General features: G+C 41.6%; 1 protein-coding gene across 1 annotated transcript in view; it reads left to right on the forward strand.

The window, feature by feature from the left end:
* Positions 1 to 22,812, forward strand: part of FBLN5 (fibulin 5) — a 45,549-nt gene extending 22,737 nt beyond the window's left edge. Inside the window, exons 5-11 of the mRNA XM_009648976.2 lie at positions 9,504 to 9,626; positions 12,847 to 12,963; positions 13,922 to 14,041; positions 16,866 to 16,988; positions 17,510 to 17,636; positions 20,501 to 20,696; positions 22,651 to 22,812. Of these exons, the coding sequence (XP_009647271.1) occupies positions 9,504 to 9,626; positions 12,847 to 12,963; positions 13,922 to 14,041; positions 16,866 to 16,988; positions 17,510 to 17,636; positions 20,501 to 20,696; positions 22,651 to 22,812 (968 nt within the window). The remainder of the gene's footprint in view (positions 1 to 9,503; positions 9,627 to 12,846; positions 12,964 to 13,921; positions 14,042 to 16,865; positions 16,989 to 17,509; positions 17,637 to 20,500; positions 20,697 to 22,650) is intronic.
* The last annotated feature ends 4,529 nt before the right edge of the window (positions 22,813 to 27,341 follow it).

Below are 27,341 nucleotides of genomic sequence, written 5' to 3' on the forward strand. Positions count from 1 at the left end.
AGTCCACACAACTGCGTGTGATCTTGCACCAACAGGCAGCCCTGGTAATTGGTGGGAGTGAGGAGCTGTGGTCATGCAGGTGATGCCAAGTGTACGATCCACGCATGGGTCAGTTCTGAGCAGAAGGGGGAGAGGCCACTGCCCCTTTTGTCCCCTTGCTATGCACTTATCTGCATGGCTGTCCTATAAATCTCAATCACAGAAGCAGGACTAGAACTGTGCTCAGAGAGCAAAGCCCTTTCACAGTTTAGCTGTTGTTTATCATCTTTGAGTAATGTTAAAAGTGTGCTAGCTAAGGAAAGGCTCAGATAGCTGGCAGGAGATCTAGAACCTGTGACACATGTTGAGCAATTTTCATACCAGGCGGAAGGAGCAGCATTACAGATTCATGCCTCACACTACTTAGTATCCACTTCCAGGCTGACCATCTATGTGAAAAAAAACCCACTTTAATCCTTGTTTAGCAATCAATCGATAACATAATGCATATGGGATGCAGATAGAAAATGGATTCAGCAATCAACGGCCAGTCCTCAGACACTGAAATATGCAATTAAACAGGTGTTTAGGGAGTTGATCTTGGATTGTGTCCAAGCTCAGCAGGGTCAGTCGTCCTTGGAAAAAAACACTGACCCCACACAGCAGCAGTTTGATTTTGGCTTCATTCTGCACTTTAGGAATGCGGCATTGTTATTTCTCCCCTTTTCTTATCAAATGTAATTATCTTGAGAAAAAAAAGTTTTGAGAAAACATGTGATTTCACTGAGTAAAAATCTACTACTGAGGAAATTATTTCTCAGTGTCCAAATAAGGACTGGGGAGAAGTTTGGGGAAAGCGCTGTGTTCCAAGTAATCTTGGAACTGATACCCATGTTACTGAGCTCGGATGTTTAGTCCTGGCCTGCAATTATTCCTGTAAAAAATAGACATCCAATCTTTGTATTATTTTAAAATGGAGCCCCGAGGGTTATAAATGACTGAACAAGTTTCAGTGTTTGAGCAGACAGAGATTCTGGAAGGCTGGAATGAACTCGCAGCCTTGAGCCTCCCTGCAAGAACTTTGTATCTCGAGAGTGGGGTGAGCTCCAGTGGTTGTGATGGCACAACAGCGGGACTAAAATACAGACAGCATAAAAGAAAGAATTAGGGCCCCAAAATCACCCACACCTCCTAGTAGAAGGGGAAGAACACTTTCCATGGCAAACTTTTTTCGATCTGCAAGACCTGTGCTCTCACCACTGTCAAATTAATCTTTAGCCTTACTGTGTTGAACCCTGTGGTGCTAATGGCTCTCAAATAATCATGATGGCAAAACCACACCCACTTTTGTCAATGGTTGATCAGAAGAAGGAAACACAGCCATAGCTGCTACTGCGACCCACAGAAATTTGTGGCATGATTATCAGAATTCATTACTTAAGAAAGGAAGTCAAGCATGCTAAATATGTTCCAAATAGAACAAAATGTAACAGTCCATCTGCGAAACAGCGCACATTGCCAAAAGCATATCGTCTTGGAAATCTGCTGTCCACATTGGCTTCCCTCTTGAATACAGAATCCAAGCAAAGTTTCTCTTCTAATCGCCAAAGTCTCCAAGAATCTGGTTCTAGCTCAGAGATGGTAAGTCCACGTCCTTCCATGCTCTGTGCTAGGGGCGTTGCCACAGTGCCAGCCAGCAAGGAAAGGAGCTGTCATGGAGCGGTCACAGCACCCTGAGCATGGACCACACCTGTGGAGGGATAAGCATAGTCATGGATCCCACCACTTTCAACACCAACAGATGGACTTAACAAGGTAATAGCCTCCCTTGTTCCTGTAGTGGCAGGTGCAAATCATCTTGGGATGGAGCTTCTTTGGTAAGCTTTCCACAAGCACCCTGTTATGTCATACATAACCACATGCTCATAAATATCAAAATGAAACTCATCAATATATTTACTTTTTTTTTCTTTTAAAAGTAGCTTTTTGTCAAGAAAGTCTTTTCCTCAAGGGCTCTAATATTGTCTCTGAACAAATGAGCTGATCTTAAGGACTTTGTTTCCTTCTGTATTCTTTAATGCATAAAGTCTTGTTTATGCACAAAGTCCTGTTTTTCTGAGCAGAAGAAAGGCAAACAGTGACTTTACTTACAGTTTTTGAACATCACCTTCCAGTGGGCAGACGCGTCCAGTTCCTAAGCACCTCTGCTCCTTCTCCTCTTGTCTGCTGGCTTTCTCCCTGGCTGTCCACCTCTTGAAGTCACTTAGCTTTCCAAACAATCTCCTACTTCCTGCATGTCCACGTCCCCTAATCTGCAGTTTAGCCCTCTCTGGGCTCTTTGATTCAACAGATTGTCTGTGGTAGTAACTTGGATTCTTCCTCTTTGTCTTGCTTCATGCTTCATAAAGATGCAATCATTCTATGTGTCCTGAAAGGAAGGTGGTTGACATGCCCAACATCTGTAGGCTGATGACTCAACATCTTCTAGCATAAGAATGATAGCAGCATTTTCTAAGTTTTCCATATTCTTTCTGCAGTTATTACAAACATTAGAAGTACAATATCTCTCAATAAAAATAAAATTTATTGATAAAAGTATGAATAAATATTGAAAAATTGCACATGTGTACATTTAAATCTTTGCAAAGGAGAAATTGCTTGGAAGAACTCTACAAATTCCTGCCCCCATTTTCAGTAGTTTCAGTGGACAAGATAGACCTCCCAGTGACCTAGGAAATGAAAAAAGATGTGAGGTAAGCAGAAAATCTCAAGTGTGATGGTTATGGATATAGGTAAAAATAACTAAATGTTGAATGATGTTAAATCATTCAATGAAGACTTTAAGACACCACTTCGACCATATAATCTGTATTTTTCGTGACACAGGCCATAGAACCTTACCCAGCATTGCTGTTTCAAGCACACATTTTTTTTGCTACAGCATATTTCAAAGAAGAAATACTGTTCAGGTATAAGGCCCTAAAGGGAACATCTACCATGTGCTTTATTATGTTTTCCAGATGGTTAATCAGTAGTACTACTAAAACCTGTGTCTTTTTTTTGTTTTGAATTCATCTTCTAAACATTGAAGTTCATCCCATTGTCTTTTGCTAGCTTTAGTGACCACCTCCAGCTAAAAACTTTGTTTCCATGAAGATGTTTATAGATCACAGGCAAATATACATTGAACCTTTTCTTAAATAGATTATTAAATGGAGCATTATTTTGCTCTGAGACAAATTTTCGTGACTTGGAATTACTCTTTGGAGATTTCCTGATCTCTTTGCAATATTGCTTTTTGAAGTGTTGACACCAGAAATGTATTTCAGTAATTATTTTACTAATGCGAAATACAGTGGTAGGAACAATTTCCTGTGTCTGCTTGCTGTTCGCATGTTTATGCTTGTCCTTTCAGCAGCACTGTGTCAGGAAAAGTTCATGTTCAAGTGGTTATCTTTAATGACCCCAGAGTTATTTTCATGACCAACATCTCTTACTCTTGATATATTACCTCTCATTTGTCTGCCTTGAAATGTGCTTTCAAATCTGCCCACCATACCTAGCAAATTACTTTTATATAAGAGTTCTGCTCACTTTTTAGTTCGTAACTCCACCACCTTGTGATTCTCTGCATTTTATCCCAAATGTGGAATCGGTGGACCAAAACCAGATCCTCAGGATCCTGTAGACACTCGCAGAATGATTCCACGCTTATGATTCTCTCTTGAGATTTCTGGTCTCCTAGTTTTAGCCTCTTTCATTTGAGCAGTATTGAATATGTCTGGTCTTAATTCAGCAGATTAGAGTACTGGTTTTCTTTTTATGCTGTGATTTCTTGCAATATTATTGATACAAATGAGAGTGGCTTCAGTCCTGCATTCTTCGTGAACGTGAGTCTGTACAAAAGATCACTATATCTTCTGATGAGAATTAGCCTCCTGGTGAGATGTGTTGTTGTACCACAGTTTCACATCTAGGTTTTCTTTCTGACTATATTAATCTGCTGCCTGTTTTTTTTGTATGCATGGCTTTAAAATTATTTCCTTTTTTAAAAATTTATGGGCAATGAATTAAAAATGTCATTCATTGTTCTATGCCATGGCTGAATTCTGAAGAATCCATGAAGATTACTGCTAGCTTTTACAGATAATAAAACACAAAGCCAGTAATTTGCATGCTAAACACAATTAGTTCATTTATTTATTTTGACATTGTAAATGATATCTATCCAGTCACCAGGCATCCTGCCATCCATTAAAAATACAATCGGTACCAATAAAAACAAAGCATCAGCACGTCACATCCCACAAAGGCAGCCAGGCAGCCAGAAATATTACCCCTCCCCCCCTTTCTCCACCCTTCCAATCCCCAAATGAAACCCCATTGCCCCAGCCACCTCACCTCTGTCAAAATGTCAAGTAAACAGAACATCACACCCCAGGGTTGCTAGACCAAACCACCACAGCAAAAAATTTTTAAGGCAGACACACTGAGCTAAGAGATTGGGGTGTGGCTCATTTTGGAATATTTGGGCTCAGGCTCTTTGCAGCAAGGGCTTTCTGACAAATGTATAAGGAGATGCCGCCTACCTATTCGCTCATTCAGTCAGTAAACCAAAGAACTTTAAAACTCATGGCTTCAAGCTCTGTGTTCGTTGTAGGTGATATTTCTTAGGAGGCAGAGAGCAGTGGTCTGGATGGACCGTGTGGTTGCTCTCAGTATTCAGCTGGGAAGTAATAAAGTGAATCGTTCCCACTCCAGGTCAAATTTTAATTTCAGTCTGGACTTCTGCCTGAAATCCTGCCCGAACCTCTGCCCTTGAAACTAGCTGTGGGAACAGTAATGTGAATTCAACTGGAAGGATGGATGAGAGAATATAGATGACTGCTAATTTGACAGCACACAGCAGCATAATCAAGAGCCGAGACATCCAGGGTGAGTGTGGACCAAGCACTCCTTGGCAAGAGAAGTTTTGAACAGGGACACATCCTGCCCTGCCTTGGTTCTCTAGTGTGGTTTTAAGTGCTGAACAGCTGCTCTCTCAAAATCAGGAACCTCTAAGGAGTCACCCAGAACCACTAGTCACTTGGGAAAATTTGGACTACTTACTCAAAATGATTAGGTATGACGATTTTTAATATCCTCTTGTTTCCAGATATAATGTCACGGCAACAGTCTTTGTCTGTAGGGGTAAGAAGAGGTGTGGTAGGTAGATAACTTCCAATTTGCCACTGACTGTGTCAATAGTTCTCTCTCTATTTCAGTAACTACTGGAAACTTTGAGGTTCAATGCACCATTAGGGTAGAACAGTAACATTGTGAATAGCCTAGAGTTTAGCTGAAAGAGCCTTTGATGCCTCTGAGGCCTCCTAGTAGAACACAATGCTTTCAGAATGATGGTTAATATATTTACTTTAGATCTCATCAGCCAGTGTAGAGGCTGCACAAAATTTCTGAAAAAGTCACATCTTTAAGTGTTCATATAATAGTTGAGTGGTCGCAGGCTAGTCCTTTAATTCCTTAGTCTTGAATTTCCTGGTTGAAATCCAAGGGCACTGATATTTGTCACCAAGTGGGACATTGCAGCGTTTCATAGTACAGTTTGATTTGTATTAGGATTGGAAAGCTTCAAATAAAAATGGACTAATTGTGAACTGGCTCTATATAAGAGGACAGGCCCTGCCCTGAATAGATGCTAAACAGTGAGGGAGGCTGGATTAAGACAGAGATTTTGTTATCCCTTTTTTTCAAATAGGAAGCAGGCCAGTGGAAGATAAAAAGCGAGGATGAGTTCCCACAGGGTATATTCTCAGCACATGAGTTATGGTGTGGTCACTGCCGCTGTGCCGGTGCCTTGTCCTGCATAGTAACTACCAGGCATCTTAGTCTGTTTTCACTGAGGACAGATCTAATTTGTATTTGCTTCCTAGTTCACCTCATGGCTATCCTTCTTGTAGCCACATACTGAGTAACCTAGCCAAAATCACAAGAAGAGGTATTCAATAACACCAGCCATTAGTAAAACCTAGACTTGCTCTTGGGATGCAGGTAATGTTTTCTAAGGATCTTGGTGATGAAAGGTACTAAAAGCAGGTTAAGTACAATGAAAACCATCTTTGTATATCAGTGATGAGTGACACCATCCAATGCTTTCATGATACTGATGTAGAAATCATCAAATATCACAATCTGTTAACACCTTGCATGGGGCGGGCATGGGGTTTCTAGGGTTTCTTGCTAGCTTGCTTCACTTCAGTAACTCTTCTGCTCTCCATCTGATTAGACTTTACTTTGGGGCTCAGACAACTCGTTGCAGTATTTCTTTCCATGGTGAAGACTGCCACACAGGTTATGCTGGGTCAGAGGCACTCTTCCACGCTCCAGAAAGCTTCATCTCAGGGACTTCTTAGCCACATGTTTTATCCTTGTATTGAGTAGTCCTTACAATTTTTTTTTTCTGAACTTGTCTTATCTGCTTTGAACCCACAAAACTACTGCCAATTTAGTATCATGTACGTTTAGCATCATAGGCAGAGGTGGTACAAATGAGCTTTGAAATTATATTCCCAGGGGATGAACACACCTAAGATTTACATTTGAAGGGGACAGAAATAAGATGTGCCACCAGAATAAGAAATTATTTACAGATTATTGACTAGCTGTAAGGTTGTTTCCACTTGCAATTTTCCACTCAACCAAAAATGCCCTAAGCGTGTTTTGATACAGTTTCTACGCTGGCACTGAAGTCTAGTGAATCCATTATGGGAAATCTCTCAAAGTTTTATGGCTAGTTTTCTCCCCAGTGGAAATAATTTGGATTTTTTATTTTCCTTTCCCTGTCAAATGTCTAGTTTTGACTTTATCAACCATATGAGTTGTCGCTGTATGCCACACTGTGTAAATGGGCTGGGCAAGGCACCCTCTGTCTCCCAGCGCTGATATTCTTCAAGAGGATACCTAATGGTTAGCCAATTGTTGCACTGACATTTCTCTCAGTGTGCAAGTATCAGCTTTCACTTAGTGAGTCCATGTAATGTAAATAACCCCTGGCAGACAGGCTGGGATTATACTACCTGTGTGAACTGAGAAGGTTGCTTGCCAAAAATAATTGGTTTGATTGCATTGGCTGGGTCTTTCAGAGTTTAACGGTGCAACATGGTAAGGAGCAATCTTAGAGAAAGCCGAAGACATGTAATATAGAATTGGGTGTGTGCACTCAGGCCCAAGCAAAAAGATTTGATGCTACCAGTAAAGCTGTTTATACCTGTTGGTTGCATAAAACTTCATTAATGAAGTCAGTGAGGTATTATTCAGTGTAAGATGTGGGGAGACAAGGTGTTCTGCATAGACAATTTCAGATTGACCAGGTTTTCTAGGGACAGCAGAAACTTCACAGGTAGCCTCTGTTGTAAAAAATTCTGCGTTCAAATGGAAATATGTCTCCAATACCACCACTAAAGGTGAAGACTACAAGTAAGCAAAGAAATCTGCTTGGTAGATAACAAAGAAAAGAGGATCGATCTCTTGCTTTACCAGAGTTATTGTACTACTGCTTACGCAACTGCTACAAAGATGAGTCAGGAACAAAACTGATCCCGTAGCTACCCATTGCTTTGGTGAAGGATGCATGTTGTATCCCTGCAAGAAAGATGCACCCCAGAAGAGTGGAGGATCTATAGTCTTCAAACAGCATTGCTACCATATGTGGTGGTAAGACCCTGACCCTCATTTTGTCTCCACTGTGCTTCAGCTATTAATGTTACTGGAAGCAGTGAGCATGGAAAGTGAAAATCTCCTTAAGTTCAGGGTAGGCTAGAAACAGCAAAATTGGCCAGATCCTAAGGTCCCACTCCTCAAGGAATAAGCAAACGTGACAAATAGAAAGCTTTTTCATTTAGAAAACATTAGCATCATTCTTATTAAATTTATGGTTAGATAAAATCTGTGTTCAAGTACTACCAATTCTGCGTGATACGTTGTATGAAGGGAGGATCCAGAACTTTTAGCCCAATCACAGAAGCAATAGCTGAACTGAACAATGTATCTATGTACCTATATAGTCTAGACTTGTTATCTTGCCCCTTTCCCACTTCCCTCACCATTTTGCCAACCTTCATCTAGCCAATAAATACATGGGAACTGATTTCTGACAGAGTTAATTACCTCTAATTGTGCCACTCCTGTTATCTTACCAGCTTTAACTCACCATAAATTGGTCTGGTACAGATGTTGGCAAGATAAGAACTCTAGACTCACTCCATATATATATATAATATGTATGTATTTATTTATGTATCTGAACATGTTAGATATGCTGCTGTGGTAGATTGGTTCAGTTATTTCATGACTGCTGGGATTTTACAGTTGACTTGCTGTGCCAGGTGCCTCAGCCGCAGATATTGAGGCGTAATTTCTGCCCTCTGCTGCCTGCTCCAGCCCAGTGAGATGCTTTCAGTCATGACCCAACAATGTCTGGGTTAATAAGAATTGGGGGGGATCAAGGGAGTAGCATTGCTTGGATGATATAGTACTTCAGCAAAGGCCAGTGCACAGTATGCTGGAATAAAAAATAGTTTAGGTATCAATAAATAAAATGCAGAAATCTGAGTTGGCTGAAAAAATGACACAATTTATCTTTTGATATTTTCATTTCTGACATCTAGAGGCAAACCCAACGCCAGAAACATCACGGAAGAGATTGAGCAAGAAGGAATTCAAACTGAACTTCTGACTCTGAAGGCATTTTTAATCAGTTAGGTTCCAGGATCCTGGCTTATATAAATTTAGGAATGCTATTCACCTCCTTTGTGGGGAAAAAAAAAAAAAAACAACAAACCAAACCAAAACAAAAAACCCCTCAGCCCACAACAAAAATACCCTAAGGGGTTGTAATAAAAAACCAAATACATTAAAAACAATAAGGATGGTGAAAAAATTAAAAAGAAAAGGATTTTATTGTCAGGAAATTGATTCCAGGGAAGTATATGGGGTTTTTTTCAGGTAAAGGTTGATTTTGGTTGAACCTTCTGTCAGAAAAATTAGAGTGAGGTAATCCGCATTGGTGCGGTAGGAAGTAATTTTTTTTATATGTCTGAGTTGTGTTTGTACATCTCTTGAACTCCCATTCATCTCTTACTCTGCAGTGGGGTTATATAGCCCTTTCAGCAGCCTTGCCCTAGGGCTGAACACTGCCCCATAGCATGGAAATCGCAGTTTGGTGACAAAGCAAATGTGGAAGTAATAAAAAGCTCAAGGAAATGTGATCCCTTTCTTGAGGAGCTCTGAGAAACACTGGGTCACCTGCAAAAGGGAGAGATCTTATGAGCACCGTCAGTTCTTGCTGCCCTCTGACATTTGTTACTATGAATTTTACTTCAGGTTATGGTCATTCTCCCTACTCCACCACACTTTGGTTCCTCACACAGAGCCAGTGTACATATTGGGAGTGCAAGTCCCCATACAGTGTGAACAATTTTTTATCGCTGCCATTTCTAATATTTTCTTGTTGTATTTCTGTGTTGCAGATGTGGATGAATGCGCTTCGGATTCTCACCAGTGTAACCCCACCCAGATCTGCATAAATACTGAGGGGGGCTATACCTGTTCCTGCACTGAAGGCTACTGGCTATTAGAAGGCCAGTGTTTAGGTAAAAACCTCATGCGACGTGGTATTTGAGCATCTGTGTATGTGTACTTGTGAATAGCTGAAATAATGTCACTGATCATCTTTGTCAAGTACACAGTTAAACCTTCGGCTACGTGGAAACTGTCTTTCATCTTTGTGAGTGCCAATGGTACACTTGGCAGAGAGACTCCCTTGCGGAACAAAAATGTAGATGTGAATGCCATATGACTAGCATCCATGTAACACGTGGGATTTTCATATTCCCAGTCTGAAGGATTCCCTTTCATATAAGATTAATAGCAAGCAGATACACAAAAAGATTTATTCTCAAACAGACCTGTCCTTTCCATACCATGTGGACCCAAAGGGATCAGTATTTTATACCAAGAAACAGGCCAGTAAATCCTCAGATTCAACCAACCCTTTTGCTTGGGGGTGAGAAAAAAACTACCTCTGACCGGGGCACCATTTTGGTACCTTCCAAGCAGTTTTATTTTGATTTTATTATTTTCTTTGCAGCAACGTCCTGTTCATCCTTTTAGCTCAGCCCTGTTGAAAAAAACATCCCTCAACAAACAGCATGGGAAAACCTTCCAGCTCCCCTCTCCTCCAGCCCATTGCCCTTACTTGACATGCCCATGGGATGATGAAGCGGGTGTTAATTTTAGGTACACAGATAGGACCTAGGAGAGAGGATACAACTTTTTTTTTAAGTTTGTTCTTTTTTTTTTTCCCCCTCGGCGCAGGCTGTTTGCCTGCCAGCTCTGTGGAGCTGGACCATCCTATCACAACACCTCTGCTGGAAGGAGAATGGGCTTTCCCTGCCCATTCATCCCTGGAGCCTCTCCAGTTATTTTCCAGCTTTCTCCTCCCAAGCACCGATTCCAGTGAAGGACTGACTCACGGCTGCTCTCCTAACTAAACAGCTGCTGTGTAACTCACCTGGCAGGGACAGAGCTGCGTCCCATCCCAGCTGGGGTCTGTGCGGCCATAGCTGCTTTAGGGAGTCACTGCCTTGCAGGTCCCCTAGTATATGAAGTCTCCAAGCCCCCTGCTCCTTAATCTCTGATAATTCCTCTTCTCTTGGGAAAAAAGGCTTGTGCCAGGGGTTGTACAGGTGTACATGATGGGGTGAGGATGAGGGAGGGCAGGTGATGCTCTGTATCACCTGTTTTGTTACCCATCTACTTCTCTCAGTTATAGCCCAAATGAAAGGGTCATGTGCAGCATTCAGGATCTGGATGTGAATCTAAAGTACTTTACTGCTTGATGGATATACCAGAGAACTGAAATGGCTGCATTGCTGAATTGATTAGAGTATCTGCTTATGCTATTTAAAATAGGCAATAACATGTTGCCCACTTCAAGTAATCATGGGGTGGATTATTACAAGGCAATGCAAAGAGCTAAGAGCAATTTGTGTTTAGACTTGCTATATTTTTTCCTAAGTGTCAAAACAATCTGTTTTCCATACTTTCCACTGGCCTCAGAGAAGTGATTTTTGCTGGCGTAAAGCAGTAAAAGACCATTTACTGTAATCAGCGGGCTGGGTTGGGTTTTAGACAGGCTTTTTTGGTGCACTGTTAGTAAACCACACTTGCAAAGAGCTACACTTCTGTCTGTTGTAATTATCCCAGTAAAGTTTATATAGGAGGAGCCAGTACAGCAGTATCCACACGACCCACCCACAAGAAGCAGCCCTGTAGAAGTCCTCATCCTCAAAATGTAGCACTCTTGAGATAACAGTCCTGCAAAAGCCAAAGCATGTATTTTAAATCATGCATTGTGTCAGTGAAATGAGGTATTAATTTACTTAAAACCCATGTCACTTCTTGCAGGATTTGTGCCAAGCCTACTGCTGGTGTACATACCATAGCTGACCCTGGCCTTTAGGTTATCGTGCTATTTAGAATGCAGTGGGAAATAAAAGCTAGTAAGGGTAAAACTGAGTGTCAGCGTCCTTGTTACTTTACACAGAGAGAGAATTTCCAAGGCTTTTGACGTGTTCAGAATGGTTTCCTGAGACTTTCTATGGCAGAACTGCCCCAGCGAGGCCAATGACATAAACTTGAATTGCAGGATGTAGCTGCTTATATAACAGATTCATAGCATTGTTGTTTTTATGGTATTACCACATCGTGTAAATGTTCAAGTTGTTCAAGAATTCAGCTTCCCAACACATTCTTAACACTAAAACAGGAAGCAGACAATTTAGCTAACAAATAATGAACTGCTGGAATTAGCGCAGATATATATGTGTACTTGTGAACCATAGAGAGAGTACTGTCATTTTGATTTTCACATGAGTTGGAACCTACCGTGGGGCTCATTTCACAAAAATCTGTGCCTTCCTGCTTTGCTCCTTCTGGCAAACTGACTGGAGATAATACACTTGGTTTTCTACTGCACAAACTTAACTTCAAAGCTTTGAGAGTAGCCATTAAAAAAATCTCCGTAAATCAAAAGCTAGTTGATACCAAAGGAAAAGTAAAGCCTTGGAAAGGACAACTACTCCAGGTGTTTCATTCCAGTTCTTAGTCCAGGGGCAAAATTCTTCTAGCACTTACCATCATACGTATCTTACAGCATCTTCTTGTGCTTATAACAGTCAGTTACGTGTATTGCTAATGCTGCAATTCAGCCCAAACTGCTATTTTGGCATTAAATTTATTGTTTACATTTTAGAGTCTATAACTTGTCAGTTAAAAATTAATATAAAATGGGAATGTGACTATTTGAAAAAAGTCTTGAAAGAATATGCTCTCAAAAAACCAGCTATTTAGTAACAAATACTGCTTTCCTAGTGAGTAGCTTTGGTATATGCAGAGGTAAAAAAAGTTTCTATCTGGACTCTGAGAAAACTTTGCTACAACATTGGCTGTGTTTGTGCTGACAGGCTGCCCAGATATCAGGTATGCTTCAAGGTAGCTCCTTAATGGGACTGACTCTGAGCTTCCCGATGACACCACATTAAGCTGCAGATTACAGCAATGACAATCAGTTCATAGGACATACTGACACATGTCAGCTGTTGATAAAAACACATTACTACGTTCTTCTGGGTAGAGATGTATTTTAACTATAAATCTCAATCTGACCTCCTGAAAGTTTGGCTATTACATCTGTAGCCAGTATGCTGGGTTATTTCTGTGTTACCGGTACTGCTGACTCAGTGTGTTTGCTGCTTTGTACCTGCATGTGGAAATGTAGACCACTCTGCTTTTCATCTTTCCCATCTATAGATATAGACGAATGTCGCTATGGCTACTGCCAGCAGCTGTGTGCCAACGTGCCCGGTTCCTACTCCTGTACGTGCAACCCAGGCTTTACCCTTAATGATGATGGAAGATCATGCCAAGGTACTGTGTATGACAAACCATGACTGGAATCTTTGGTCCCGACCCAGCAACACCCTTAACACTTACTTCATTTTTAGAATACAAGTAACCTTCCCAACACCGCTTTTGAAAATGTTTATAGGTTTGTCAGCCTGAGATGTTTCTGTAGTTTCACAGTACCTTGGAGGGGTACAGGTGCAACATGACCAGTGTATCAAGAGAAATAGGCACAGAGGCCCAAACCCCCTAAAACAGAGAGTTACTCAATTCACTGAAATTACCGAGAGTTTAGGCACTGAATTACTTTTAAAATCTGAGGCTGTGTGACCCACCTGATCTGCCAGATCAGTAAATTATATCTGAGTCTCCCATGTTCCAGACTAGGGTCCTGAATATTAGACCACCTTTTGCTGTGATGCGCTACCTCAATCAAAGTCAGCATTGCTTCTTCATAAACCCTCTCCCTAGTTAGGCAGGGAGCATCTTCCTACATGCTTTAGGAAATGGTCTGTGCTAATGATGTCCAGAAGCTGCTAATGTCCTAAAAGGAAAAAAAAAAAAAATTGGTTTTGTCTTAGCCCCAGGTTTCCATAAGGACCATTCCTCATTGTATTATCTTTCTCAGAAATATCCTGCTGCATTTTGTCTCAGGTCTGTTATGACAAAATCAGTTCAATGCTTTTAAAATTGCAGGGTGAAGACAGAAGCATTTGTAATAAATATTTCATCCCCATCTTCCATGTTATTTTTTTGATTTAAGACATTCCCAAAATGCTTCATTTCCACACAGGCTGTGTTTCCAACACACTATTTCCAGGCATCAGCCTGAATCCCAATAAACAATACTGACTTGGTTATACTTTTTCAGAACAAATCATTCTGATTGTACAGCATATCTCTTTGAAATGCTTTACAGTAATGAATTGAAAATAGAGTTTGGGGAGAAGTCACTGATGCATTGGGCATTGGTTTCCCATAGATGTGAATGAATGTACAAGCCAAAACCCTTGCACTCAGACCTGCGTCAACACCTATGGCTCTTTTCTCTGCCGCTGTGAACCGGGCTACGAACTGGAAGCTGATGGAGTTAACTGCAGTGGTAACTGTCTTTGGTTATTTATTTGGTTTGTTTCTTTAAATTCTGTTAGGCTTTCTTTTTCCAATGTATTGTTTCATACATGCTTTTTAACAAGTTTTTTGCCTTGGTCCATGGTTAGCAGCAGGATAGCTGCAACTCATATGATCTTCTTTCCAGTTAAAGCCCACTGTAAGTACCCAGAAAAGCACAATGGGGGAGGGCTGCAAATGGTTTTAAAGAAATAAGCTAAATATTAAAGAGCTCCAAGATAACAGCAAAACATAAGAAAACACTTTATAATGCTAAACAGGAAGCTTTATTAGAGCAAGTGAAGTAGGGATAGTCCTAGAACGTTCTTCCATGATTGAAGAAATACTTCACATAAAGCACTTTTCCATGTTGAATGCATGTATTCCTCTTGCTCTTACGGCTGCACACTTCGGCATGAAACCTTCCCCAGTTGCCCCTGTATAGATCTGGCTACACTTCAGAAGCAGTATATGGTTTCTTAGTACAGCTATTGCTAATCTGTTCAGCACATAGCGGAAGAAACTGTGCTTATGTCACTGTACTTTTTCCTCTCTTGTTTTTGTTTTTATTTTATTGCTTTATTGTAATTGAAGGCAAAACTTATTTCTGTGCTTAATGTTCCCACAGCCTGATAAAATTACAGAATACTGCCAATATTTCTTGGAAGGAAAAATGTACTGGAAAATACTTGTTTTTTAATTTACAGTAAACAGATGTAACATGCTGTTTCTGAGAGAGAAGACATGTGATATGCAGCATGTGTATAGATTAGTGTTTCCAAAGCTGTTCTTCCCTGTCAACCTCCTTATTATAAGGGGAAAGAACAAAGACTTCAATCTCTAAAGGGTCTTGTGCATTTAACATTTAGAGCTGCAACACCCAACTTACGTTTTCTGCTTTCTAATGGAGTTTCTGCTTCTAAGTTGGATTCCTGCACCTTTTTATGTGCTCCTGAGCTAGCTGGGGGCCTGGACAGTTAAGTTCAATGCAATGTCACATAAACATTGCCAGTAGAAAAGGCAGAAGTGAATTGCCAGACAGATGAGGTGGTGCTTGTACCTCATTCGTGTCTGAGAGTGAAGCCAGCAAAAGGGACTTTCCACCACACAGATTTAGAGCAGAAAACCTTCTCTTGGCAATTCTGTGCAAAAAAAATGGTTGTCAGAGCAGGTCAAATTTCTCTGGATGAGTTTCTTCCACTTCACAAGCAATCACTAGACATCGCTGAGGCTCGCAAAGGGAATGCCTGGTTAGGAGGACACTCCTGTGAGACACCCAGGTTCCAGATGTACTTCAGCAGCCACTGGATTAATCCATGGCCTAGCAGCCAGCTTACCCTGAAGATGGGAGGCATCCCTGCCCCAGTCCAAGGAGAGAAGCAGAGATTTCAACCTGGGTTTCCCAACATCAGCATTATTTTCTAATCACAGAGGTCTTGCATGTGCATTAGATGTGCTCTGAAATGTCTACCATCCTGTCTTCTGCAGGTAGTCAGCAGGATGCCAGAAGTTGTTTAAGAACAGCAAAGGTGTGTTTGTCCTGTGCAGGCTCAGCAGCAGCAATGTAGGGCCCTCGGGGACTTTAGGTCCCTCCAGCACTTGACAGCAGCTGAGTACAGGTTACATGAATCCCATGTGCTGCAAGTCTGGGACAGGACACCTGGAGGGGTGGGTGATATCTCATTCCCTTTATGGAGTCAGGCCTCAGTCCATGTTTTGTCAGGAAGGTGGTTTTTTTCAGTGACCTCACTGGGGCAAGTCACACAATAACAGGACTATGTAGGTGTAGAGTTCCTTTCATCTCCCATTCGGTTGCAGCCATAAAGCCACTTCAACATATTTGGACTTCAAATACTTTCCAATACATCTGCACAAAACACCAAAAGTGGATAAATGGGCTGAGCCCAATTTAGAAGAAAGGGAAGTTCAGTCTGAGGAGTAAAAGTGATTTGCCTGGGAGAGTCAACATGTCAGAGCTGGGAATAAGAACTTGGGAGTTCCTGGCTGGGGCTCTGGCCTTTGTTTCTTTCTTCCCCTGAAGAGGGAAATAAGGAAATGATTAACTGCAGTCTCCCTCAGTCTAGTGCCTTTGCATGTGTTTTCCCCTCAGTCAGCCATGCCTCCATGCGCAGCTCTGAAGTTTGTCTTTCTCGCTTGAGCACAGTTCTGCAGAATACAATGACTGGTCAATTCATGAGTGCAAGGGGAAAAGAGCACAATTTCGGGTCTCAGTCAGAGATTTGACAGACTGCCTAGCTTCCTGGGTATCTGGGAGATGGCTTGGCCTTGCAGTAGGTCTGACCCAAGCTGGGATGAGCTCTGTAGTCTTGCTGGAATGCCTTGGAAGTAACTGGCTAGAGGCTAAGGAACATAAAACAGCTGGGGCTGGCTGCAGGAGTTCTGCTGGGACCCATGTGGCCCTGGGAAAGGGAAGTTTGCTCTCCAGAAAAAAGAAAACCACTTCCAAGCCTCGCCTTTCAAATTACAGTTGCAGCTTTGTTGTTGGAGTAGCTCTATCTCTGACGTAAAACAGGACTGAAAACATGGCCAACTGGTGACAGGTATTTGAAAATAAAAATAAATAAATAAAACCCGCGCATTGTGTTCAGCAGCAGCTTTGGTTTCCCTAGGAGAAAAATGTTTAACGAAGAACTTGTTGTATAGCATTTTGCCAGGTTGATGCAGAGCTCTAGGGAGCTGGAGGGTGCCAATCTCCAGCTGGGGTGATGGGCATGTAGTCTGGATGGCCACCTGCCTGTGGGACTACTCTTTTGACTGTAAAGCCAAAGACACTAAACTCTGTTTTACCACTGCAGACATGGATGAGTGCAGCTTCTCAGAGTTCCTCTGCCAGCACGAATGTGTGAACGGGCCTGGTTCTTACTACTGTAGCTGTCCTGCAGGCTATAACTTGCTTGATGATAGCAGAAGCTGCCAAGGTAAGAACATTCCTGAGCTGATTAAAACCCAAGGGGACCAGAAAATAGGTCCTGTGTCTGGAAAGAGGTTTTCAAGAATTGAGATGCTTGGTCTTGGCATTGCACAGTGAAACATAGGGGCCAATTATGTAATTCTGGTAAGAATGTCATCATGTGAATAGTCCCACTGGAGTGAATTGGTGTGTTGGTGTAAGACTTTACTGACTAGGAAACAGCTAAACAGATGCTCTCCTCTCTGCTGCACATCTCTCTCTAGTTTTCCCATTCTCTAAGGTCAGAGAACTTGAGCAGCCACTTTCTGTTCTGGTTTTGGAGGACTTAGCATGTGGGAGCACTCCAAAAAGCAGAAATGAATGGAGTAAAAACTGATCTTAAAAGAAGGGCCTGTTATCAAAAGGCCATTTTTCATGGTGGAAGAGTGTTACGAATTTGGGGAAAATTAAGATGGAAACCAGTTTGTAAGAGTGGTGTCTTCTACATATTTCCCTGCTTTAGCTTTTCTTTTGTTTCTTGTGGTTTAGATATCAATGAATGTGAAACCAGAAACTTCACCTGCACTCCGCAGCAAACGTGTTTCAATATCGCAGGAGGATATAAATGTTTAGACCCAGTAAGATGCGAGGATCCTTATATCCAGATTAACGAGAAGTGAGTAACATACCCACAACCACAAAAGCAAATTCTCTCTCTCTGAAGTGTATCTAGAGTGAACCAAATAAGCTGCATTTTTACAACACATACATGCTGTTGCTGCATTTAGCATTGGTAAGCTTTATAAAAATAATAAATTGCAATTCCTTACCAGGTCACCAGGTGGGACATGACATGACATGACATGACATGACATGACATGACATGACATGACATGACACGACACTCATGTCTGGGAAGTTAGACTGGAAAAACACTTATCAGTGAGTAGAGAAAGCAGCAGGGTTTGTAATGTAATAAGAGGCAATTACTTACATTACTAACTGACTTCATATATGCTCAAATGCAGCCTGTTTATTTGTATGAGTACTTCCTGTAAATATTAACTAGCTTGTGTCTGGGAAGTACTTTAAAACATTAGATGGTAGTAGTTTCCTACTGCTTAAAGGTTAAAAGTGCTGAAAAGTCCACAGCCTGGTTTGTCTTGTCCAGAAGTTTGGTATGTCTGGATGGGACTGTTAGCATTGTTACTGTCTAAATTTGGAATTATTTGAGCAAGCAAAAAAATAAATTCCACATTTCTAAAAATTGCCTGTTTCTTTTACATTTTGTAGGTTATTTGCCTGAGGCTCAAATTATTTCCGCTCCAGGCAGATCTCTGTATATTGCAGCCCATAGTATTTCATCTATAGTGTCTGCACTAGACCCAATTACTTGGGATTGCTCAGTAGCCTAATGTATTTCATCAAAAGGCAAGAGATGAAGAATCACCTTCTTTCCATTATAACTTATTCATGTCTTTACATTGCTTTCTGAACTAGGGCAGCTGAGGAATGGACATGTTCTGTTCTTCCGGTTCTGGGTTTACCTACCTTCAGAGGTGGTAGAGTCTTAAACTGGAAATTGCAATATCTGAAACCTCTGTATCTAAATTCCCCAGAGCCCAACTGTAGAGTCCTCACAGATCAGCTTGCACCAGAACTCTTGATCTCTGAGCTTTGTGTTTGGTGGCTTTGGCTTGTGTCTAGATGTGACTGCATTTAATTTGTGGCGTTATGTCTAGAAGTGGTCAGTATAAAAGCCAAGTGAATTCCTTGCATCTGCATTTTCTGTGGAAGGAATTAGGTGTTTGTAATGCCAGAAGCCTTTTTATGGGGAACATACCAGATAAACTGTCTGAAATTGGTGTCAGTAGCGGACGTTATAGAAAAAATAGGCAAAAAGACCCAACTCTTTTCCAGTAAATTCCCCAACACGGCTTTTGTAAATGGACATCCTGCCTCACAACTTTATTAGAGTTCTCTGAAGAAATAAGCAGCATGTGGCTAGGGCACATGGGCTGAGGCAGTCTGTTTGGGTTTCCAAAGGCTTCTGAAAAGAGCCTCACATAAGGTTATTATGGAAATTAAGCAGCCATAAGTAGGAGAGAAATCCCTGGCACAGAAGAATAAGATGTGTAAAGATAAAAAATTAGTAGAGTATTAAATTGTCAGCTTTCATAGTAAAGTTCTGCAGAGGTCTAAGCTGGACCTACTTTGTCCAACATATTTGTAAGCAACATGGGAAAAAGGATAAACCATGAGATGGACAAAGTCTGCAACAGTATCTGAGGACAGTAGAGAAAAAGGCGGGCAGAAAAGAATTGCAGAAGGAGTCTCAATAACTGTTTAATAAAATTGTCAGATGAAATTCAGTGTAGATGAATGTAAAGTGAAAAGACAATCCCAAATTCACAAATTACATAAAGAGCACTGCTGTGATCATAATCCGTCCAAACTGAGATCTGAGGGTTGTTCCATTATCTGCGGTACTCGCTAGAGGTCAGAAAAGCAATCTGAATTTGAGGTGCTAATAGGTAGAGGCTCTCCTTAGAGCATGTGCCATTGTGTACCCATGTCTTCAAGACAGACAGTGCAGTTCCTTCCCCTCCTCTCAAAGGAAATACAGCTAGACAAAGGTTCATAAAGAGCAATGAGGATCATCAAAATTATGGAATAGCTTCCTTGCAAGAAACAACTAAGTTAGGACTCTTCAGCTGCAAACAGGGTCAAATATGGAGCCCTGAGTTGTGTGAGGAGGATGAGGAGGGATTAACTGGCTGCTCTCCTTTCAGTAGAAGAGCCAGGAACATCAGACAAAGCCAGCAAGGGACCGTGCAGAGGGAGGTGAAGGGGGCTGTGGAGCTCTTGGCCGCAGGGTCTGTGGATGCCGTTCACAGGAGTGTAAGGGGAAGCTGGACAAGCTTATGGATAAGAAATGCATTAAGGGCTGATGAATACACAGAAGATGTCTTTGTTTCAAGAATTTCCTGAGTCACAAACAATTGGAGGCTTTGGTGGAAGTGTCATGCACTTGGCTTGCTATCCTGCTCTTCCTTAGGGCTCTGGATTTGATGCTAGAGCTTTGGTTTGGTCCAGGATGCTCGCTGTATGTTTTTATGTAGTATATAAAAGGTTGTTAAACAGAGAATACAACATTTATGTAGCACCACCAGTGAAATGATCCAATTACTTTGGGGACAGTTCAGTTTAAATTACTATCAGAACAAACATGTACCAGGTATTCTACACCTGCAGAGCTACTTTAAAGAAAGTACAGATTTTCAAGTGATCTAAGGATGCAAAGGATGCCAAGATGTTTTGACCTAGAAAACAAGAAAAAGAAGGCAGGGATGTAGGTAGGCCAGAATAGCAACGCAGAGAATACTAGAAGTGAGAAAATCCATTACAAGTTTCATTGATTCTTTAAGCTGTTCTACAACATTATTTGTTTATTTATTTATGCAGCTGTATTTGCATGTAACAAATCAAATATCACAGCAATTTGTAACCCCTGATGACAATCCTGTCTCTGACCATTAGCCGCTGCATGTGTCCAGCTGAAAACACCGGTTGCAGAGATCAGCCATTCACCATCTTGTACAGAGTGATGGATATGGTGTCCGGGCGGTCTGTGCCTTCTGACATTTTTCAGATGCAAGCAACAACTCGCTACCCTGGAGCCTATTACATCTTCCAAATCAAGTCAGGGAACGAGGGCAGGGAATTCTACATGCGGGTAAGTCTGTCCTCACTGAGAGAAAACATAGAGTACCTTCTCGTGAGCTGAATACCATTCTGATAGCAGAACTCAGTTTTTAATGAGTATCATTTAAACCTTCAGTATGAGGTGTTTTTACATGCAGACATGCAGAGCAGCGTGCTGATCTGCAGGGGCTGATGGCTTTTGCAGGAAGGTAGCCTACCCAAAGCAAACACACTTGTTTTATGAGACATTAGGTTCGAGAAAGTCCAGGGCTGTACCCATGTCTAAGAATAGCTCAGGTCTCCCATGCTCAAGAGAAACTATTGTGACAAACCCTTTTTCATTTGATGGAAAATCAGTAATTGTCACTGAAAGAGTCAATGTTTCCCACTTGTTTTATTAAACTCTTCATTAGAAATTGAAAAAACTGAAACCCCAAAAGTAAGAAAAAAACCACAACAAACCCTTTATCCCAAGAATTGACTTTCCAGGTTCTTTTCTTTAATTTGTTATGTATTTTTTTCACTGAGAACACACATTTTATGTAGACACTGTTAGAGAAAACACAACTACTTTTTTTTTTAATCTGAATTTTCCTCAGAAGACATCTCTGTTCTCCAATCACCTTCACTGCACCTCTGACACACAAGGGTAATGGGAAGTGTCTGCACAGACTGAGGCACAGCCACCAGGGATGGTGGCTTTCAGAAGGTTGATTTTTAACCCTAGGGAAAACTTGGCTTTGATGATATTCACATGAAGTGATGTTCGGTGGCTATTGATGGTTCCCATGCCTCACAGAAACTGGTAGCATGACCAGTTTTGGTAGATTCCAATACACGTTTCTCCTGAGAGCCTCTGATTCTCACTACTAAAAAGATGTTTCAGAATTCCAAAATTACAAGTGGTCCAAGAATGATCATTTACATCTCATAAGACCTTTCCTGTTGCAAAGTCATTACTGATCCCACCGACCTTTTCCCTTCATCTCAGCTGATCCGCCAGATGCTAAGGCTCCTGCAACCAGCATCATTGCTCAAGCCCACTAGCTTTCTTTTATTTGTTTACCACACACCCCTTTGCTTGTCACCTACCATGCTCCGCTTCCACAAGCTGTCCTTTTCCCACTTCTGCCAGCAGCACCATTGTTCCTGCGCCAGGCTGGTAGCCAGGGTGCTGGTGGGGAGCAGGGCCCTGGGACGCTGCTCCCCGGGGGCTGAGGCAGCCCTGCCAGCTCCTCCTCACTGCTTCGTTGGGCTTCTCTGATCACAGATCACACAAACGCTCTGTTTCACGGTAAAACAGGTCCCACTTTGTGTTTCTGCTGGAAAACACATTGCAGTTGGTTTTAACATCAGAAGCTCTGATTTTTAAACGCTCATAATCCACTGTTCTGGCCAGACATTTCAAAGGTCTGCTTCCACTTACTAAAAGATTTTTCTGAAGTGCCTTCACAGATTTAAAGCTCTCTTCAGAGGGTAAAGTTTTGCAATGTTAACCTACACAATTATACAACAAACCCTGATCCTGTTCACAGAGGAACATCTGTTCTTCAAGCTCTGTTAACATAACCCCCTCTTGGTGTTTGCTGTTTCAAAGTAACAGGGCTCTTTACCTCAAACAAAATAATATCTTATGCACAAATAAAAAGGTGTCACCACCTGTGCATACACTAAATCCATGTTTTCATCTTTTTCCATTTGGACAATAGCAAATTTCCACGTTCAACAGCTCCTTTTATGTGCAGGGCTCCCAAAGGCTTTACAAACCATAGAAGGTGACAGTTCATACAAAATGCTGAACTGGAGCCAAATGCTGAAACGAAGCTTTCTCTCCTGCGAATTGCAGTGGCTTCTAACAATGCAGCAGAAAACAGTGTTATTTTGGCTGCTCAAAGACCATGGCCACTATGTGGTCTCACCTGAGATGATAGTTTTCAAGAGGCGTTTTTTAAAACCTCCCCTGTTTCCTCTTGTTTTGTGCATAGCAAACAGGACCGATCAGTGCTACTCTGGTGATGACCCGCCCTGTGAAGGGGCCCCGTACTATTGACTTGGACTTGGAAATGATCACTGTTAACACCGTCATCAACTTCAGAGGAAGCTCTGTCATCCGGCTGAGGATATACGTATCACAGTACTCCTTCTAAACCTTGAGTTTGTGCCCTGGAAACATTAAAACAAAAGAGACGGTTCCTCCTCTGCAGAACTCTCTCCTCAGAAGCCAGTACGTATAGCAGCTCTAAACCAAACCAGTATTTCCACAGACCCGGTGACCTATGACTGTCTGAGGAGGGAGGCCTCTTCATGCAGAGTCCCTACCAGGATGATGATCTGAAGATGTCTCATCAGCAGATCCCGTATGATTCTCTATGCGGTCGTATATTTTAAGGACTCTTCTTTCCATTGTAAACACTTCTAGGGTATGAGTCTATGTTTGAAAGACTGTGAACCTTTGTAGCTCCAAGGCTGCTTAGCAAAAAGCACCAAAGAAACTGAGGAAAAAGCTGGCTTTTGCAATCTTGCCTTTTTTTTTTTTCATTATAAATGGAAAGCAGACAAACAACCAGAAACAAACCAAAAGCCACCTATTGAAACAAGGGATCTCAGAAGTGCTAACTTACATTCCCAATTATCTCTGGAATTATCAGTCAGGCACTTTGATTCAATTCACCCTGCATTTGTCTTAGTTTCACCTGTTTTTTCTTTGACTCTATTTTATAGTTAAAATTCATTGTAAATTCATTCCAAAATACATGTTGTACTATGTAATCTTCTACTTTCTAACAAAGTGTCACATGTTTGGGTTCCTTCCTGTATTAAATCTTTCTATATAACAGAGCTTATAGAAATCTATCACTGGTTGGTATGTTTTGCAATGTTTAGGGTGTTATGCTTATTTACACCCAGATGCTCTGACACAGGCCTTCACTGCCAGAATAGTGTCCAGGGACTTCAGAGCAGATGAGAATCAGAACTTTATTTTTCCCTGTTTTCCTGAGTGTGGTAGTTGCAAACAGTTTGTAATGGTTATAAAATAGTGGTACTAACTGTAATTAAGGCTGCAACTAATCTGTTCATGGACCACTCAGCTCAGATGTATCCAAATTCCTTCAGAAAAAAAACCCAAATTGTTCTATTCGTGTGCATCTCTGTCCTACATTCCTAACACTGGGGAAAATAAGCTGAAAAGGACTTGGACCAGTCTTACTGTTCATGCCTCTGCCACAAAGCAGACCCCAGTAAACCAGTACCCAGACCTCAAACGATGGGATCCCACAGTTTCCATAGGCAATGTCTTCTCAGGTATATCTGCTGTAACCAATAGGAAGTTTGTCCTGAAGTCTAATCTGAATCTCCGCTGTTGTAATTTAAATCCATTGTCTTTTAGCCTACTTCCAGTAGAAATAGAGAACAGTTTATCTCCTTTACAGCAGTATTTAGCATGTCTGAAGACTGTTGTCATGTCTCCCCTCAGACTGTTTCTCTCTAGTCTAAACAAACCCAGTTCTTTTGGTCTTTCCTCATACATCACATTTTCTGGACCTTTGATCATTCTTGTTGCTCTCATCTGGATTCTCTCCAGTTGGTTCACATCTTTCTTGAAGTGCAGTGCCCAAAACTGTGAAAAGTATTCCAGCTGAGGCCTCACAGTGCTAAGCTAAATCGATATATATACATATATTTAGGAGTTTGAAAAAAAAACCCCAAATAATTGTACAGTTCAGAGGGATAATGCTTACCTTGTTGAAGCCACTGGCAGTTTGGTCTTTTATTTTAATAGGGATGAGGGTTCATATGTCTTGTTCTTAAATGCCTCTGAAGCAAGCTGTTTTGCATCTTCCCCCTGATTTTTCCTGATTGGTTCATTTGCTCTCCAGCATCGCTAGGGCAGGAAAGATAACCTTTGCTTCCTCTTTTCGAGGACTGGAAGTGCTTAATGCTACTTGGGAAAAGGAGTTTATGAAGATTACGGTGCGAGCAGGCTGGAGCGGAGTGGAAGCATCATGTGAGGTCCTCATTAAAGTGGAGCATTAAATGGGAGAATACGGTCTCGGAAAGTAATCACAACACAGACTGCATGAGGCAATCAGAAAATGTGACTCTCTTGTTCCTAATAAGCTTTGTGAGTTAGTCTGGAGCTGATTTTCCCTAGCTTCGGTAGAGACTCTGCTCTTTTTACTTGTACTCAGCTTGAAGGAAGCCCTGATGCAATGGCTCACAGCAACAAAATGCTGAGTTGAATCTGCTTTAGCAGCTTCCCTTTCTTAATGGTTTAAAGTTTCATCCATGCTGCTACAATGTCCTGGGATCCTGTGGCTCAGAGCTCTGTACGCAGGCTGTTCTTTATTGTAAAAACAAAAAGGCCGGAGCCTGACTCCAGAATTCCGTGAGCCAAGCTGAGGGCAGGAAGCCAATAAGTTTTGTGAGTAGCCAACTTGGAGGAGATAAATATAGAGGAAATGTGCAGAGAAATATCAGAAACAATGTGTTTCCTGAGTATATCATGGCTCACCGTATACCACAGTCTTGGAGGGGAAAACAGAGATGACCAGGAAGGAGGAATGCTAGTTTATAACCATGGGGCTGAAGGTGCTCATGGGTCCCAGATGGTAGAAGTGAGATGTGGGAAACAAGCAGGCTCTGGTGGCCCAGAAAGCAGACAAGGGGCAGGCAGGGTCTTGCATTAAAGTCGTTAAACTCTTAACATGCTGAAAGTTTTCCCACTGCTTAAAAGCCCCCCTTTCCCCCTTTTGTGCCCCTGTGTTATGGCTTCTTCATGTCCAGATGAGGAGCCCTCTCTCTCCCTGCAGTCACATCACCTTCTGGAGAGGAAGTGCACCCTGTTAGACATCAGACAGTTTCTCACTTCTGGGCTGTTCTCCCATGGCCCCCACATACCAACCTGATTTAACCCTAATTTAGAAACATCAAAACACAGAGGAATTCCATAACAAAACACTTTGTTAAAAGAGTAAAGCTTGAATGCTTGGGTTTAGCAGGGTCCAGCAAATACTCATAAAACAATATTACACTTTCTATATAAACATTCTGCGCCTTAAAAAAAAAAGTGAAGAGTCTGGAAACAAAGGAATTCAGCCACTTCTCAACCGCCATAACATCTTTCATCACTCACTATCACTCCAGCCAACTTTAACTTTGCCAAAATATATGCCAATCTCAAAATAATAAATTACTAGCAGTTTATAACATCTAAACTCTCCATTTCCTAGTCAGGGGTCTGTTTCCAATAGACCATCGCAGGCTTGTATGTTACAGCAATTCTCACCAAATAAAAAAAAAGGACTCTGCATGTCAGGTTTTTACAGCATGAAAGTTAAAAATGCAAACTTGCAACTGCTGTATATATTCATGTTCTCCTTTGAGGCCAGGCCTCCCTAAAAGCAGACAGAATTCCAGGTCTGCTCAGAAAATGATTCTTTATTCTAACCAATTGCAGAGGATTTTCTAACATGAAGAGTTTTACCATCTGGTTAACAGACAATATTCTGGCCAGCGCTGGCACTGACCCTGGTCTGGGTACGTGCGGCTTCCCCCTGGCTCAGCTCTGGCGTGCTCCTTGCTCGGGGTGGCAGAGCCGTTCCCTGGCTGAGCTGGGGAGGGGGGGACAGCTCTGTGCTCCTCCTGCCCATCAGCTGTCATGACTGTTGAAAAGAAGGTCCTCAGGGGAAAGATTGCCTCTCACTGTGTGTTTGTACAGCACCCATTGCCGATGCAATAATTGGAATAAAAGTAAACAAAAGCAGAAATGGCAGTAATCTTTGATACAGATCACAATGATTGGGAAGGACAATCTATTCTGATAAACAAACCAAGTGCTTCATGCTAGTCGGGTTAGGTGCCAGAGAGAGAAGAATGGCAAGCGATGATGATCCAGTGCTGTAGAGCTGAATGGGTCCTATCAGCTGGCTTATTTGACCAAGATAGTTTTAGGGGATTGACTTTTTCTGGCATGGACAACAAAATGTTATTTCACCTAAGAGTTTGCTGGATCCCACAGAATCGCTTTTCAATTTGTGCTTCTCTGACAACAATAACTTTGTTGAGAATAATTAAGCTTCTTTAAGTACCTGGTCTCCCACCATGACCAAGTGCAGTGTCCAGGGCCATTCACACAGAGCTTTCTCCTTCTCAAGTTGAGGGCCTGTACTCGTATTTACCTTTTTTTGACTCAGCTTTTAGAAGAGTCAACTTTCATTGTCTCATAAACAAGGTATCAGCATCAGCAGAACTTACATATTCATTTTGTTCTGTCTAGAGCAACCAGAGCAATAAAATCAGTACAGTTTCTGGGCATTCAAGTTCTCCAGCCTGGCTTATTCACAGAATATGCTACTGAGTATCTTCTGTAGCATGTAGCTGTATTAGAACCCAATGAAAATGTCATAGCACAAAGAAAGATGTTAAAAAAAAAAAGTAATAAAAGTATTATTCAAGCCTGACAGTCACTATTGTTAAAATAAATCTCTATCCTGGATGGACAAAACCCTCAGCTGGTGTTAATTTGCATGACTCTGCTGCTCTTTAACAGAAAGATAAAAAGTATCCTTAGATCTTCCCTGTGTGTCTATAAAGCACTGTGCATGCATCTTGTATTCAGGGAGAATTTACAGAAGCTACAACTAGTTGTGGTAGCGTGGCTCTTCATGGGGAAGTC

Source organism: Egretta garzetta, unplaced genomic scaffold (assembly GCF_000687185.1).
Source record: "Egretta garzetta isolate BGI_Z169 unplaced genomic scaffold, ASM68718v1 scaffold361, whole genome shotgun sequence".
Lineage (NCBI taxonomy): Eukaryota > Metazoa > Chordata > Aves > Pelecaniformes > Ardeidae > Egretta > Egretta garzetta.